General features: G+C 39.8%; 1 protein-coding gene and 1 non-coding gene across 2 annotated transcripts; both read left to right on the top strand.

The window, feature by feature from the left end:
• The first annotated feature begins 1,589 nt into the window (after positions 1-1,589).
• On the top strand, positions 1,590-15,158 carry IL1A (interleukin 1 alpha). Its single transcript, XM_049784438.1, has 7 exons — positions 1,590-1,636; positions 3,106-3,154; positions 4,420-4,651; positions 7,993-8,148; positions 9,622-9,746; positions 9,902-9,913; positions 14,970-15,158. The coding sequence occupies exons 1-7, from the start codon at positions 1,590-1,592 to the stop codon at positions 15,156-15,158; spliced, it is 810 nt and encodes a 269-aa protein (XP_049640395.1).
• Positions 7,265-7,455, top strand: LOC126024959 (U2 spliceosomal RNA). The gene has a single exon (XR_007501024.1). It is a non-coding gene; the product is annotated as a U2 spliceosomal RNA (small nuclear RNA).
• Positions 15,159-17,655: the final 2,497 nt, after the last annotated feature.

Genomic DNA, 17,655 nt, shown 5'->3' on the forward strand with positions numbered 1-17,655 from the left:
CTACTGCTTGAGCCACGGCTCCAGTCCCTGATACCTGGTTTCTTTCTCACACCTCCTTGAATCTGGGCTATCCTCACATATTTGAGGTTTTAAGAAGATGAGAACTTGTTAGAATCTGAGAGAATCACTCAGACCAGGACAAAGAACTCTCTCTCCTACTACTCTGCTGTAGTAAATAAATAAATAAATAAATAAATAAATAAATAAATAAATAAATAAATAAATAAATAGAGATCGAAGTCTTCAGGGAAGTGGGGACTTGAAGTCTTTCAGGGCAATTGCTTTTCTCTCATCTACCTGCCCTGCTCAGAAGGTTATCACTCCATGGGACCTGGAGTGATAGCACAGAGGTAGGGTGTTTGCCTTGCACGCAGACTACCCTGTACAAACCGGGTTTCAACCCCCAGCATCTCATATGGTCCCCGGTGCCTGCCAGGAGCGATTTCTGAGTGCAGATCCCCCCCAAAAAAAATAAACAAAAAAAAATAAGAAGGTTATCACTCCACAGAGAAATTTATGCCGATTTGAGTCAACCTTCCCTAGAAAAAGATTCATCACTCCTGAGCTGCCAAGGGGCTGCCAAGTATTTCAACATTTCTTACTCTGCCCTAGAGTGCACTAAGTAAATGAAGTCATCAAAAACCAAACTTCAGCTGCTAAACTCCCCCTCCGACTCAAACCCATCAATATTTCTGATTTTTGGAGTTTCCCCCCTTCCTTCTCCACTCTGTATTTTTAGAAAGCAGTTCAAACTGCTGCCCTTCTTCCCTTTTCCAAAACCCTGGGTTTTAGCGTTGCTTCGAACCAAAGCAGAATTTTCTAGAATGTCTGTGAATAATGTTATCAGGTGTTACTTGGGTAGAAGATTGAATGCACTTAAGACAGACAACCGGGGACTCTTCCCTGTAAATTCCCATGACGAAATCGTGGCCCCGCCCATTCCGCAGAAGAAGACAAAAGGCCAAGCCTGCTGCAGGGAGTCATTTCATTGGCGTTTGAGTCCACCGAAGGTACCTCTGGCTTAGCACCTTGCTGCTGGCTTTTCAAATTGCCTTTGGCTTCTCTCCTGGCGGGTATCTCAGACTGCCTCCAGCGTCTTCCACCTCCTCTGCTCCTTCCTCCCTGGCCCGCCGTGTGAGTTAGAATCACACTCGGCGGAGGGGATCAAAAGAAGAGGCTTTTCTTTCCTCCTGATAGGGAAGGACGCCTTAGAGGAGTAGGAGTGGGTGTGGGAGGATCAGTCAAGGTCCCTTAGAAAGACATTTCCACTGCCAAAATCCACTCGGGGAAAACTGGAAGCGCCTTTCACCTGCACTTGTAGAAACAAGCCGGCTTGTTTCTGTAACTTCTCCAAACTTATTGAAGTTTGGGGATGGGAGCCTAAGGGAGACACCTGGAGAGGGAGATTCTTTCCAAAGCGGAGGGGTGGAGGGGAGCCTGACAGCTCCTTGGAGGGAGTGGAGGAAGAATGGGGAAGATGCTGAGTGCGGGCTAAGTTAGTTGGTACGTTTCTCGGGGTGTAAAACAAAGGTGCTTCCCCAACAGGCATTTGGCGAACCAGTCTGAGAGCAACTACGAAGGAAAGCGACATGGCCCAAGTCCCTGATCTGTTTGAGGACCTGAAGAGCTGTTACAGGTAGGAAAGAGAGATTCTGTGAATCTTAATGATTTGATGCGAGGATCAGAGCTCGTTCGAGGGCAACCACATCAAAGCTGGGCTTTCCAGTAACCAACTGGCCGCCAGGCTCAGAGGCATTGATAGGAATGTTTCCCGGCTTGTCTGAATCCGTGGAGGCAGGTTCAGTGAGGTCCCAGCCATCTGAGCAGACACATGTTGAATTAAGGTGATATTAACGGGGATATTGACAGCTGATATCGACTGTCATTTCAGACAGGCTTTTTTTGTGTTGCTTTGTTTTGTTGTTTTGGGGCCACACCCAAAGGTGCTCAGGAATTACTGCTGGCTCTGCACTCGGATCACTGGTAGTGCTCAAGGGACCACATGGGATGCAGGATCAAACCCAAGTTGGTGGCTCCGCTACTTGCACCCAAGGCAAGCATCCTAACCCCTGGGCTGTATCTGTCTCTGTGATCCAGAAAAGCTTTTATTATTATTATTATTATTATTATTATTATTATTATTATTATTATGGTTTGGGGGCCACATCCAGCTGTGCCCAGGGGTTACTTCTGGCTATGCGCTCAGAAATCGCTCCTTGCAGGCTCGGGGGACCTTATGGGATGCAGGGAATCCAACCCAGGATCGTCCCGGGACGGCTGCATGCAAGGCAAACAAACGCCTACCTCTGTGCTATTTCTCTGACCCCAGAAAAGCTATTTTTGGGGGGTTCACACCGGGCTGCGCTCAGTGGTAACTCCTGGCTCTGTGCTCAGAAATCACCCCTGGCAGGCTCGGGGGACCATATAGGATGCCGGGATTTAAAACCACGGTCAGTCCTGTGTTGGTTGCCTGCAAGGCAAACGCCTTATCACTGTGCTATTGCTCTGGCCAGAAAAGCTATTTGTAAAGTGTGCTGAGTCCTAGTACATTTTCACATGGATAGGTTCACATGCTTGAAATGGGTTTAATGGACTCTTGGAGAGAATAGTTTCTATGCTCATGAGGAGTTTGACTAGAACACAGCTCCTCAAGGATTGAAGTATGTGAATGCACACATACAGCCAAGCTCCCTTTGGTCATGGGGAAACAGGTGAATGAATAAAAACAGGCACTTTAAATAAATATTACCTAATAATAAGCAACATAAACTGAGCTATTGGAATTTTCCCTGGATAGTCGGTCAACTAAATTATAAATCTGATAATAAGCAATAAGTATGGCACATTTAAAGTATTTCTTTTTCCTTGAGGAGCTTAGCACTTTTCTCTGAAATTTGCTTACAATTCTTGAATTGGGGGATCAGTTCCAAGGTCTTTCCTGCTGATTATTCTTTTCAAATTTGTGAAGTACAAATTACCGCACAAAGTTTCAAAAATGATAATGACTGTGTGTTTTAACTAAAATGAATATAGTCATTAAAATAAGTTACCCAGCAACTTGTGATATAATAAACAGAATTACATTGTCTATCTTTGTTTTGACAGTGAAAATGAAGAATATAGCTCAGAAATGGAACATCACTCTCTGACTCAGGTAAGCAAAATGATTGTCATTGATATGGATTTCTACTTTTATACAGAAAAGAGCAAAAAATGACATCAGTTCCAGATGCTTTTGTTTGCCTTCACTAGAAGTCCAGAGACATATTTCTTTATTATGAAAGACTACCTTCCTCTCCCAACTACTAATTGATTGATGTCCATGCCCACTGGTTTTCCCCAGAATGCAATAGACCTTCCTAAAACTCCAAGAACTGTAGTCTCCTGGGGCAGACTTTCTTCTAAATGTTAACTATGCCATCCTGGAACAGTCCCTTTGGGTCACTTTTATGAGAGTTCTCCTGAGGTGATAGGTCACAGGAGTCAGTATTCCTGACTTCAGCACCAGGTGTCCAAAAGTCAAGGGTGTGGCTCAGCAGTAGAGTACATACCTTGCATGTCCTGAGTTCGATCCTCTGCACCACAAAAAAATAATAGCCCATGAGGAGGAGGAAATAAGCCAAATGAAGTGAGAAATCTACAGCTCTCACCAAACTCTAGGAGCCCACAAACAGGCAAATATGAGTTCTCCCTTATATGTATCTGGTATGGCTTTAAAAGCTCTTCCCAGAGAATTATTCCTAAATTATTTAAAAACTGACAAGTAGATGTTTCACCTCCTGGGGAGAACTAGTTGAAATATTCATTTGTAAACCTGTTTCAGTGCATCTCCTTTTGGAGTCTATAAGAAAATGCCAATTACTTCTCAAGAGATCACAGCCTTGGGGCCAGAGAGATAGTATAAGGAAGGGACTTGCCTTGCACATTTCCATCCAGGTTCAATCCTCAAATTTCTATATGTCCTTACCAGGAGTGATCCTGAGCACAGAGCCAGGATTAAGCCCTCTGAACAACACATTGTTGAATGAGAGCGAGAGAGAGAGAGACAGAGAGACAGAGAGACAGAGAGACAGAGAGAGACAGAGAGAGACAGAGACAGAGACAGACAGAGACAGAGAGACAGAGATACAGAGAGAGGAGCCCAGGCTTTCTAGGAAACTCTGAAGAGTATGGAAAAAGGGAAAAGAGAGTGGGGTGAGGGAGGGAGGGATACAGAAAACAGGAAAGAATGGAGTGAGTATATAGAGGGAGGAAGGCAGGCAAATAGTGACAGAATGGATAAGAGAGGTGGCAGACTGCTAAAGTTTGAGTTGCCCATGACAGAGGGGAGATCCACCTCACTAGGTCTGCAGCATAAAATTCTCAATAAAGGGTCTTCCTTCTATGGCCAACCTCAGTTCCAATTTTTCCTTCTCACAGAAATCCTTCTATGACACAAACTATGGGCCACTTCATGAGAGCCACATGAATAAATGTGTGTCTTTGAGTACCTCCAATACCTTGAAGACATCTACAATTACCTTCAAGAATAGTATGGTGGTGATGGACACCCATGGGGATGTTCTGAAAAAGAGAACGCTGAGTTTGAATGAGGTCCTCACTGATGCAGACTTGGAAGTCATTGCCAATACCAGCACAATAACAGAAGAAGGTAGAGTCAACCATAATAGCATCCTTGTTGTTGTTGTTGTTGTTGTTTTCATGTTAATTTAAGAAGGCCAACAGAAAATAGGGGGCATCAGAACCTAAACTCAGAATAACAAAAGAGCAACCAGTCAGAAGCTTCAGGCTTCAGTAGACAGCTAATTTTTAGCGTCAGACCTTAGTACACAACTAATTTTTGGAAAGCTTTATCACTCGACGTAAAGCTAGACATTAAAACAAAAAAATAAAGAAAAAAAAAAGAGCAACCAGTCATTCATCTAGTAACTATAAAAGAGAAAAGCTAATTTTAGTTTTTCTCCAGTAAAGATAAAGCAGCAGTGATCTGAGTCTAAGAAACTGGTTTATTTTCTGACCATACTGTACAGGTTTTTCTGCAAGAGTAGTTATGTGGTCTTAGTGGAATGCCACTCATGGACAACTTGTGCATCAAGTTGTTTAACATTTGTGTGTTGGAAAATGAAATCATGTGATATCTTGTTTGTTGTGATGATTAGGTAGATCATATTTGCAAATATCTGGCTTGAAAAACACACATAGTAAGCAAAGGTTAGTTATTGTTGCTGCTGCTCTTTTTGGTTTTGCTTTATTTTTGCTTTGGGTCATATTCAGTTGTGCCAGGGCTCCTCTGGCTTAGTGCCTAGGGTTAGTCCTGGCCTTGCTCAGGAGACTATACAATAATGGGGATGAATTGGGACCTCATGCAGAAAAAACAAGCCATGAGCTCTCTCTCTATCTCTTTCTCTCTCTTGGTCTTTTTCCTTGTCTGTCTCTGCCTCTGTCTGTCTGTCTGTCTGTCTCTCTCTCTCTCTCTCTCTTTTTCTCTCTCTTCCTCCCCTCCCCACCCCATCCCTACTACTCCACATTCAGAAATTACTTCTTGCTGGCTTGGAATCATATGTTATGCTGAGCATCAAATCCAGGTTAGCCACATGCAAGGCAAATATTCTAAATGCTGCTCTATTGCTATCTTTTTAATACTGCTAACTACTATTACCACTAACTTATTAAAGGCTAAATTTTTTTCAACTGTGACCCCAAAAAAAGCTACATCCTTATTAAGTTGAGGAAATTAAACTCAACTCTATTATAGAACCACATTATTAGGCATTCCCATTGTTTTTAGATATCAAAGTGGTGTTTTTACTGAAGATTTTATTCCATATCCACCATAGAGTGTGAGTATCCCTCCACCATTAGGGATCCTTTCTCCTTCCTGTTTTCTGATCAGTTAGTAAACTTGGCTCTGTTAGCATGATCTCGGGAATTTTTTTCATTGGCCATTTTTATTTCTTTGCTTTGTTTCTTTATATTCTACATATGAATATGACCATCTAGTATTGGTCCTCTCCTGATTTGCTTAACAGGACATTCTCCAGTTTCATTAAAGTAATAAGGAAATGCAAAATTTTATTTTTTCTCATAGCTGAATAGTATTCCATTGCACATATAGACAATAGCAACTTTTTTTTTTTTTGGTTTTTGGGTCACACTTGGTGGTACTCAGGGGTTACTCCTGGTTCTGTGCTCAGAAAATCACTCCTGGCAGGCTCGAGGTATCATTTGGGATGCCAGAAATCAAATCTGGGTTTGTCCTGGGGTTAGCTGCATGCAAGGCAAACACCCTATGTCTGTGCTATCACTCTGGGCCATACAACAACATTTTTATCCACTTCTCTGTTGTCAGGCACTTGTAAACCAAACATAGGATAATGGCTCAATATTAGTTCACCTAGAAAATTGGAAAATACAACAAAATACATGAAAAAAAAGACAAAAAAAATTTTTGTGGTTTTTGGGTCACATCTGGCAGTGCTCAGGGGTTATTCCTGACTTCACCCTCAGAAATTGCTCCTGGCAGGCATGGGGGACCATATGGGATGCCAGGATTCGAACCGATGACCTCCTGCATGAAAGGCAAACGCCTTACCTCCATGCTATCTCTCCAGCCCCAACAAAAATTTCTTTACCACCAGCACCACTATTGTACCTTCCCTAAAATTTTTCCACATGCATCAACATACATAAACTAGCATAATTAACATATTAAAATCACACTATATAAAAAGGTTATATAGCTTTTCTCCCATGGAAACATATCAAGGACATTTTAGAGTGTCAATTTTTCTCCCTTCAATGTAATGCAAAAATAAATATCCATTTCTATCACCAAGTATTTCCTTAGAACAGAGTCCTAGCTGAATTACTAAGAGTCATGCAGATTTCTAAAGCTATTGATACAATGCATACACCACTGTTAAAAAAATCTAGTAGAACTTGTACAAACAACCTCAGTAACATAATTTTGTTTGTAGTTTTTGGTAGTTTGTTTTTGTAGTTTTTGGGTTTTTTTTCCTTTTTTCCTTTTTTTTGTATCACACCCAACTTTTCTTAATACTGGTTTCAAGCTCAGGAATCACTCTTGGCAGTGCTCTGGGAGTGGTACTAAAGACCATATGTGGTACTGGGGATCAAACCTGGGTCAACTGCATTCCAATCAAGCACCTTAAGCACAGTATTATCTTTTGGAACCCTTATATAATTTTTAATTTTATTCTTTATTTTCCTCAGAACACATTCACTTAAAATCTAGATGAGGAGGATCGCTTCTCGGCCTTTTGGCTAAGATCAAGTGTAGTATCTGTTCTTATCAGTTTAATATCTGATACGTCCTCTATCCGAGGACAATATATTAAATGGATTTTTGGAGCTGGGAGTCGGAAGAGGAGCTTGCTCCGTCCGCTCCGCGCATCGACCCGGTATTGCAGTACTTCCGGGAACGGTGCACCCCCTCCTCGGGGAAGTTAACTTGTTTAAGAAAAGATTTAGGGGCCGGGCGGTGGCGCTAAAGGTAAGGTGCCTGCCTTGCCTGCGCTAGCCTCGGACGGACCGCGGTTCGATCCCCCGGCGTCCCATATATGGTCCCCCAAGCCAGGAGCGACTTCTGAGCGCATAGCCAGGAGTAACCCCTGAGCGTTACCGGGTGTGGCCCAAAAACCAAAAAAAAAAAAAAAAAAAATCTAGATGAGGAATATTATGTCTCTTTTGAGTGACTCACAACCTCTGAACAATCAAAAATGAGAAATTTAAAAGATACTGCCTAGCTAAGGGACATTTAAAATTAAGTAAAAGTAAATAAGTAACCCTAGGAATAATCCTAAAATCAATTTTACTACTGTCCGGATCATTTCTCTTCTCTGTCAATTTCCTCACTAGACTGGAATATTCCAGTGTTCCATTATTCCTACTTCCTGTGCTTAAGGGTTAGAGCAGAGTGATCACCTATCTTTGTACATAACCACTAATCTGAACTTGTGATAATGTTTTTAGAAATCAAGCCCAGGTCCATATCTTACAATTTCCAGAGCAATTTGAAATACAGACGTGTAGGAAACAATGGCCAATTCATGCTGCAGGATGGACTCAATCAAAATATCACTCAACAAGATAACCACCTCCGTGCTACTGCATCACAGAGAGAAAAAGGTATATGACAAACTCTATCACTTTTCTCCTTTTATATCTTTATTCCTTCCAAGATTTCTGTTTCCAGTGAATAAACTTCTCTAGGCTCCTAGATTTATGCAGATTTTCTAGAATAAGCTGAAGCACATGACCACAGCAAATAGCAAAGTCAGGAGCTTCATCAAATTTGACAGTTCCATAAGAAAAAAAAAAAAACCTATCTTTGAGAACATATAAGTAAAGTATAAAATTTTCTGACTCAGTTTTCTTTGGATCTCGAGATGGCCTTAATCCTCAGTTTTAAAAATTGAGCTAAAAAGTATTAAATGTCTTACCCAAATTAATCAAGAAGACAATTAGAAAGTCAGTTGACTAGTTTCACTCGGACCATGGAGAATGAATCGGATTGGACAGACTGGTATGCATGGAGCCCAGAGTCGGTCTTATGCCAATAAACTTCGGGGGTGAGTCCTTCTTGTAATCAAGCCAAGGATTTTTTTTTTCAGTTTTCCCCATATTTTTCTGGGCCTATGCAAACAACGGCAACTGCCACTGTCACACCTTTATTATATATTTTTTAACCCTTATCCTTTAAGGAAAAAAAAAAAAACAATTTACTGAACTTAAAAACAGATAACTGTAATAGAATGCCTGTCTCGAATACAGGCAGGGGATGGGAAGGGGGGAGGGGACCTTGGGAGGGGGAAATGTTATACTGGTGAAGGGGGTGTTCTGTTTGTGACTGTAACCCAACTATAATCATATTACTTAAATAAAAATATATTAAAATAGGGGCCGGAGAGATAGCATGGAGGTAAGGCATTTGCCTTTCATGCAGGAGGTCATCGGTTCGAATCCCGGCGTCCCATATGGTTCCCCCGTGCCTGCCAGGAACAATTTCTGAGCCTGGAGCCAGGAATAATCCCTGAGCACTGCCGGGTGTGACCCAAAAACCACAAAAAAAAAATATATATATATATATATTAAAATAATAGCATTTATTTATTTTATAGCTGTGAGGCAAAACAGCTGTTTACTGTGTTAATACTTTGGTTATAATTATATTTGTTTTTCTGATGGGAACATATCCTACAAATGGAACTTCTGGGTTCCTAGCCATAATTTCATTGTCTTGTTAAACATTATTCTCAATGAAAAAAGCTACGTTTCACCAATACATGAGCATATCATCTTTCCCAAATTTCACCACTATTGCTTATTATGAATTAATGACCTCAAAAATGCTATTATAAGAGATTCCACAAATACTCACCACTCCCTAACCATTCATTTACTATATAAAATTCTAAAAGTATTACCCTACCTAGTAATGTGGCTGACATTGTAGAGATATCAAGATGCATAAAATTTATTTCTGGTACTTTACCATAGTTGAAGATTTAAACACACACACACAGACTCATGCACGCACGCACTCTTAGGTTTTACAAATATAACAAACTTACTTTTGTTTTGTTTTTTTCTTTTTACCAGTGATATTTGACATGGATTTTTATCTATCAGAAGAAGATGATTCTAAAGCACCTGTGACACTAAGAATCTCAGAAACTCAACTTTTTGTGAGTGCCCAAAATGAAGGGGAACCTGTATTACTAAAGGTCAGTTGTCTTCAATCTTTTATTTCTCATCATTTACTCTATACATTTGTAATAGGTAGCACTGAACTTTTCTCTTCCTACAGTACCAGTTAGTCCTATTGTCCTTTTGTCTAATTATAATAGCAAATGGAGGCAGCATCTGTGAAAGTGTAGAGGAGATGGGGAAAGTGGGTAAGAGAGAAATTGCCTTCTTCCTTTTTTTCCTTTCTCTGTCTGATTCTATTCCCTTCCCAATTTATGGTATTCATTTATCCTATCATTCTTTGATCATTACTGATATCTATGCTCTATTTGAAAGTAATACAATAGAATTTTCATCTATGAAACTCAAATTATCTAAGTAAGAGCAGAGAAAATCAATGGCTTGCCAATGGGCACAACACAAAACTAAAAGCGAAAGCTTTTAGAAGGCCACTCCTGGCCTTCTGATTCAAACGCACCTCTCACCAACATGTTCCTTAATCTCAGTTCCATGTCCACTACCACTGTACCCCTCAGAGAACCAGACACATAGACATGCCCACTAGAGCTCACCTCTGCTAAAATGACTCCTTCAGAAAATAGGTGTGATTGAATATTCTAATGCCATTACAATGTATGTACGCACACACAATTTATATAATTGATGTTACATTTATTTTAAAAACATACAATATATTTTTTCATAAATGTCAATTCTAAGTATTATAGTTATAAAGACTAAAAAATTTTAAGAATATTGTCTTTTATTAGTACCCACTTTATTTTTGGATTTTTTTCTTTTTTGTGAGGGCCACACCCGGTGACTCTCAGGTGTTACTCCTGGCCATGTGCTCAGAAATTTTTCCTGACTTGGGGACCATATGGAACATGGGAGATCGAACCAAGGTCCATCCTGGGTCAGTCACAAGCAAGGCAAACATCCTACCACTGTGCTATTGCTCCAGCCCCAGTACACACTTCATTTTTTTAATAAAATATTTAAGACCATGATTACAAACATGATTGTAGTTGGGTTTCAGTCATAAACAGAGCACCCCCTTTACCAGTGCAACATTCCCACCATCAATGCCTCCCCTCCCTCTTTCCCAACCCCTACCTGTATTCAAGACAGGCATTCTACTTCTCTCACTCATTAAGATTGTCATGATAGTTGTTAGTGTAGTCATTTCCCTAACTACACTCACCACTCTTCGTGATGAGCTTCATATTGTGAGCCAGTCCTTCTGAACCTCATCTCTACTATCTCTGGGCATTATTATAATGTCCTTAATTTTTCTTAAAACCCATAAAAATGAATGAGACTATTCTGTGTCTATCTCTCTTCTTCTGACTTATTTCATTCAGCATAATAGATTCCATGTACATCCATGTATAGGAAAATTTTATGACTTCATCTCTTCTGACGGCTGCATAATATTCTATTTTGTAATTGTACCATAGTTTCTTTAGCCATTCATCTGTTAAAGGGCATCTTGGTTGTTTCCAGAGTCTGGCTATTGTAAATAGTACTACAATGAATATAGGTGTGAGAAAGAAATTTTTGAATTGTATTTTTGTGTTCCTAGGGTATATCCCTAGGAGTGGTAAAGTTGGATCATATGGGAGCTCAAATACCAGTTTTTTGAGGAATCTCCATATTGTTTTTTATAAAGGCTGGACTAGATGGCATTCCCACCAGCAGTGAATAAGAGTTCCTTTCTCTCCACATCCCCTCCAGCACTGATTGTTCTTGTTCTGTGTGCTGTATTCCAGTCTCTGTGGAGTGAGATACCTCATCATTGTTTTGATTTGCATCTCCCTGATGATTGGTAATGTGGAGTATTTTTTCATGTGTCTTTTGGCCAAGAAGTGTTTGTTCATTTCTTCTCCCTATTTTTTGATGGTGTCATACTTTTTCCTGTTAAGTTCTGTCAGTACCTTGTATATCTTAAATATTCACCCATTACCTGATGGGTTTTGGATGAATAGTTTCTCCCATTCTGTGGGTGGCTTTTGTATCCTAGCACTATTTCCTTTGAGGTGCAGAAGCTTCTCCGCTTAATATATTCTCCTCTGTTTATCTCTGCTTCCACTTATTTGGCGATTGCTGTTTCCTCCTTGAAGATAACTTTAGTCTCAATGTCATGAAGTGTTTTACCTACATGTTTCAGGCCTGATATCAAAGTCTTTAATCCATTTGGATTTTACCTTTGTGCATGGTGTTACATTGGGGCCCACTTCATTTTTAAACCTATGGTTTGTTTCTAGAAAGAAACAATGATGTAACTCATTTATATAAGCAAGTTTTTTTTTATTAACCCTCCACTCCTTAAAATTCTATCTATTGAGAACATTCTAAGTCAGAACCCAATCAATCAATAGAAATGTAATGAGATTGACAGCCCATAGGACCTGGCCTAGATGCTAAGGCTAATTGTTAAAGTGTGGAAATAGTTAAAATGACTAGAAGTGATCTAATAGGAGAAAATTTTTCCATGATTTTTAATGCCATGGGTACTTTATTAGATACAATTTAATGTATATTTTCTTCTAAAATAAAAAAGGATGCTTTCACCCACCCCCAACTAGGATTAATGTGGGCACAAGTGTTAGTCTCTCTGAATCAAGTGAGCTAAAAGTGATGCCCATGGAGCAGACAATACCTTCATTAATTAATTCATTTTTCAAGCGTTATTTATTGAGCACCTTCTAGTTTTAAGCACAGTGCTAACACTATGCAGACAGTGCTGAGCAAAAATACTGTGAGTTTATAGAACTTAGTCTTTTGATGAATAGACAAACCAAACATAAGTAAGGAAGAAGAGGCAGAGAAGCTATAAAGAAATGAGCAGGATGGAGAGAGAGAGAGAGAGAGAGAGAGAGAGAGAGAGAGAGAGAGAGAGAGAGATTGGAAAGTACTAGACAGAGTGCCTAGAGCAGAGTTCCTTGTAAGCTGAGAGCTGCTAGTAGCAAGGAGCATCTCATGAAAGAGAATAGGATGACCATTCATTCCTACACAGCAAGCTCTAAGTACACCCAGAAAACTGATTCAAAGATCAGTTTCAAAGATCAAAAGGAATACCCCAGGAGTTGGAACACTATGGGGAAGAATGATAAGTGGAGGTTAGTGTCTGCTTAGCCTTATGTTTGGATTTTATTTGAGATCATGAAGTCATTACCTTTTCACTTGAAAAGCATCAAAGCATTTCAAATAGTAATTGTCTTCAATTACTTTTCTAAATTAGAGACTAGATCTGGAGAAAAGCAATAAAGAATGGAGTAAACGGTTATAACAATAGTCAGGGGTAAGGAGTAGTGAGAAGCAAATAGAATCTGTTCTGTATTGGAGAATAAACTCCTGGGGAACCTGGCACCATGACTAGATAATAGAGCATATACTTTGCATGTATAAGGACCTAGGTTTCTTCCCTGGTACCACACATGCTCACACACACACACACACACACACACACACACACACACACACACACACACAGAAGGAAGACAAAAAATTCCATTTAGGGAGATGAAAAAATAGGAGAGAAATGGATTTGAGAACTAAAATCTCTGAAGAAGTATTTAGTTATTTTTTATTTTAAAAAATAGGCATTTTTTGTTATAAGTAGAATTTTTTTTTTTTTTTTTTTTGGTTTTTGGGCCACACCCGGCGGTGCTCAGGAGTTACTCCTGGCTATCTGCTCAGAAATAGCTCCTGGCAGGCACGGGGGACCATATGGGACACCAGGATTCGAACCAACCACCTTTGGTCCTGGATCGGCTGCTTGCAAGGGAAACACCGCTGTGCTATCTCTCCGGGCCCCGGAATTTTATTTTTTTCCTATGGAGATTCTGTTTTTGTTTTTGTTTTGTTTTTGTTTTTGTTTTTGTTTTTTGTTTTGTTTTTGGGCCACACCCGGTGACGCTCAGGGGTTACTCCTGGCTATGCGCTCAGAAGTCGCTCCTGGCTTGGGGGACCATATGGGATGCTGGGGGATAGAACCGCGGTCCTTCCAAGGCTAGCGCAGGTAAGGCAGGCACCTTACCTCCAGCGCCACCGCCCAGCCCCAGATTCTGTTTTTATTTCCTAAAAAGAGTACCATCTAAAGGGATGGCAATGCCTAACCTATATTAAAATGCCTAAACCTATATTAAAACCTATATTATCAGTTGCTTAAACAATTGGAAAATTGTTTACATATTCTTATTTTGCTTTGATTTTTAATTGCTTCTTAAATATGGAGACAAACTTTTTGTTTTTGATTTGGGTACACACAGCTGTGCTCAGGGTCTGCTCCTGGCTCCAGACTCAGGGGTTACAACTGGCTCTGACCTCAGGGTTTCCTCCTGTCCTTGCTCAAGAGACTGGTGCTGAGGATGAAACCCAGATCAGTCCTGTGCAAAGCCAAGCACCTTACCTGTTATACTGCCTCTCCAGTCTGATGAAAACAAACAATTTAAATATCAAATGACCATTTTCTTGTTCAAATAAGATTGAGAGTTAGAAGATTCATATATGGAGTAACATGCTGAAGGGAGAACAAGACAATTCTGTACTTGAAGAAAGATACTAGTATCATTGGCAATCTACATAACTAATTTGAATTTTTCTCCAAATAACTAAGGAAATCAACTTACTCAGAATGAGTCTTAGTTACTTACTTAGGATGAGTCCTACATCTAACAGACATGTAATAAATGCTTATTGAATGAACAAGTAATAAGTGCTTACTGTCTAAACAAATGAATAAAGAACTTGTATCGGGGCCAGAGAGATAGCATGGAGGTAAGGCGTTTGCCTTTCATGCAGAAGGTCGGTGGTTCAAATCCCAGCATCCCATATGGTCCCCTGTGCCTGGAAGGGGCGATTTCTGAGCATAGAGCCAGGAATAAGCCCTGAACACTGCTGGATGTGACCCAAAAACCAAAAAGAAAAAAAAAGAACTTGTATCAACATATTACAAAGCCATATTCCTAATGTGCTGTCTTCATGAGGACATGAAAATAAATTGTTCTGGGGCCGGAGAGATGGCATGGAGGTAGGGCTTTTGCCTTGCATGCAGAAGGATGGTGGTTCGAATCCCGGCATCCCATATGGTCCCCTGAGCCTGCTAGTAGCTATTTCTGAGCGTAGAGCCAGGAGTAACCCTAATGCTGCCGGGTGTGATGTAAAAACAAAACCAAACAAACAAACAAACAAAAAACTGTTCTTTTCTTAGCATCTTATAGCTAACAGATCTCTGTTCTTATTTTCAGGCTTTTGAGACACCCGAAATAATTGAAGATGAGACCAATATCCTCTTCATGATGGAACCTATTGGCAGTATGAATTACTTCCAATCAGTTGCCTATCCAGATTTGTATCTTGCCACAAAGGAAGAAAACTTTGTGTACATGGCAAAAAGATCGCCTCATTCAATCACTGACTTTCGTCTATTGGAAAGCAGATCTTGACTCTGAAGTCTACTTACATGTGAAGTGTTCACATTATGTATGTACCATGTACATGATGCAGTCAAATTCTTTACTCTTGGTCATTTGCTGAGCCTTAATAATTTTAAATGAATGTTTACTCTTTGTAAAAAGAGAGTGAGTAAGGTATAGCACAACCAAAGCTTGTTATTTAAAGAGTATCCTATACTTTGCAAAGTATAAATTAGTATCTCTCATTAATAATATTAAGAGAGGGGCCAGTGAGGTGGCGCTAGAGGCTAGGTGTCTGCCTTGCAAGCACTAGCCAAGGAAGGACCAAGGTTCCATCCCCCGGCGTCCCATATGATCCCCCCAAGCCAGGGGCAACTTCTGAGCGCTTAGCCAGGAATAACCCCTGAGCATCAAACGGGTGTGGCCAAAAAACCAAAAAAAAAAAAAAAATAATAATAATAATAATATTGAGAGAAACAAGATTAATGAGTATGACTACCAAAAAGACACTATCAATATTAAAGATGAATTTACTATGACATCAGAAAACAAAGAAATTCCACAATGGCAATTAGAATGAAAAGCCATAAGCCCAAGATTTCATTACAATTTCTTATGTTCTACTTTTAAGACGCTGATGCACCCTTATTCAAGTGCTATGGGTTTCTGGGACCTCTATCCTTTTGTCTTAAATGGAGAGAAAATGATACCTAAATCCTTTCTCATTCAATAATATTTTATTTCAATTAATTAAATCATTTCAGTAGGATGCTTCTTGAAGTTGAGCCTCCAGAAGCAAAGATTGAAATTCTGTTCTAATTTATTATTTATGTATTTATAAATATTTTAAAGATAATTATATTTATGGTACTTTCTATTGCTGAGTGCCTGTCAGTCCTGTAAATTTGTTAATAAATATATAGAGATAAATCATTGTGTTTGAATTAATAATTGGTTATTCTTTCACTCCTCTGCCTTTAAATTTTCTTTGGCATTCTTGGGTCATTCAGTGTCACCTGCTATCAGCTCTTACTAGCTAACAGAGGATAAACTTAACTTTGGCAAACATTAAAACAACTGTAATCTAAATTTTCTTCCTGGGGTTGGAACAATAGTACAGTGGTAGAGCTCTTGCCTTGGATGCAGCTGACTCATGTTCGATCTTTGGCATCCCATGTGGTTCCCCATTCCTCACTAGGAATGATCCCTGAACACAGAACCCATAGTAAACCTTGAGCACAGACAATTGTAGCTAAAATAAATAAATAAATAAATAAATAACAAATAAATTTTCTGAAATGTAAATTATATTCCTTCCAGTTTCAAAAACAAAAGAATAATAAAACCATAGTGCTACATTATTATTTGGGAAGAAAAGAAAGTTTGGGTCACACCAGCAATGTTCAGGGCTTACTCATTGCTCTGTGCTCAGGGATCACTCCTGGCAGCATTCAGGGGACCATATGTGATGCTGGGATCAAACCCAGGTTGGTCATATGCAAGGAAAGTGCCATACTTTCTGTACCATCATTCCAGCCCCCATAGTGCTATATTATTGTTAACAATATGAGCTGTTATATTATCAATCAAACTAGTTATCTATGAAATAAGAAGGTAATTCAGACATAATTGTTGACAATCAGATTTAATTGCATAATAAAAGATAAATGGCAAAAGTTCACATGAATAACTAGATATAATGTTTCTATGGAACCAAAAATTGTTGTTTCTACACACCCATGTCAAAATCCTTAACAATGAGGCCGGAGAGATAGCACAGTGGTAGGGCATTTGCCTTGCATGTGGCCGACCCAGGAGGGACTTGGTTCGATTCCTGTCATCCCATATCCTCTCCCAGCCTGTCAGGGGCAATCTCTGAGTGCAGAGCTAGGAGTAACCCTTGAGCACCACTGGGTGTGGCCCAACAACCAATCAAACATTAAATAGAGTTTAAAAAAATCCTTAACAAAATCTTAACTAACTGAATCCAACAACATATCAAAAAAATTACACTGTAGTAGGAGACTTTTTTTAAGTAAATCATATCTTTATTTAAACACCGTGATTATAAGCATGATTGTAGTTGGGTTTCAGCCATAAAAAGAATACCCCCTCCCATTCACCAGTGCAACATTCCCATCACCGATGCCCCCATCTCCCTCCTCCCCTCCCACCTGTATTCCAGCCCTTATGGAAAACAAAGATTCCTCAAAAAAACTAGAAATTGAGCTCCCTATATGATACCACTCCTAAGAATGTACCTAGGAACACAAAAGCACAATACAAAAATGCCTTCCTCACACCTATATTCATTGCAGCGCCATACACAATCGCCAGACTCTAGTCCAACCAAGATGCTCTTCAACAAATGAATGGCTAAAGAAACTGTGGTAAATATACACAATGGAATATTATGCAGCATTCAGGAAAGATAAAGTCATGGGGCCGGGCGGTGGCGCTAGAGGTAAGGTGCCTGCCTTGCCTGCGCTAGTCTTGGATGGACAGTGGTTCGATCCCCCGGTTTCCC

This window comes from Suncus etruscus, chromosome 12, assembly GCF_024139225.1.
Source record: "Suncus etruscus isolate mSunEtr1 chromosome 12, mSunEtr1.pri.cur, whole genome shotgun sequence".
NCBI classification, from domain to species: Eukaryota; Metazoa; Chordata; class Mammalia; order Eulipotyphla; family Soricidae; genus Suncus; species Suncus etruscus.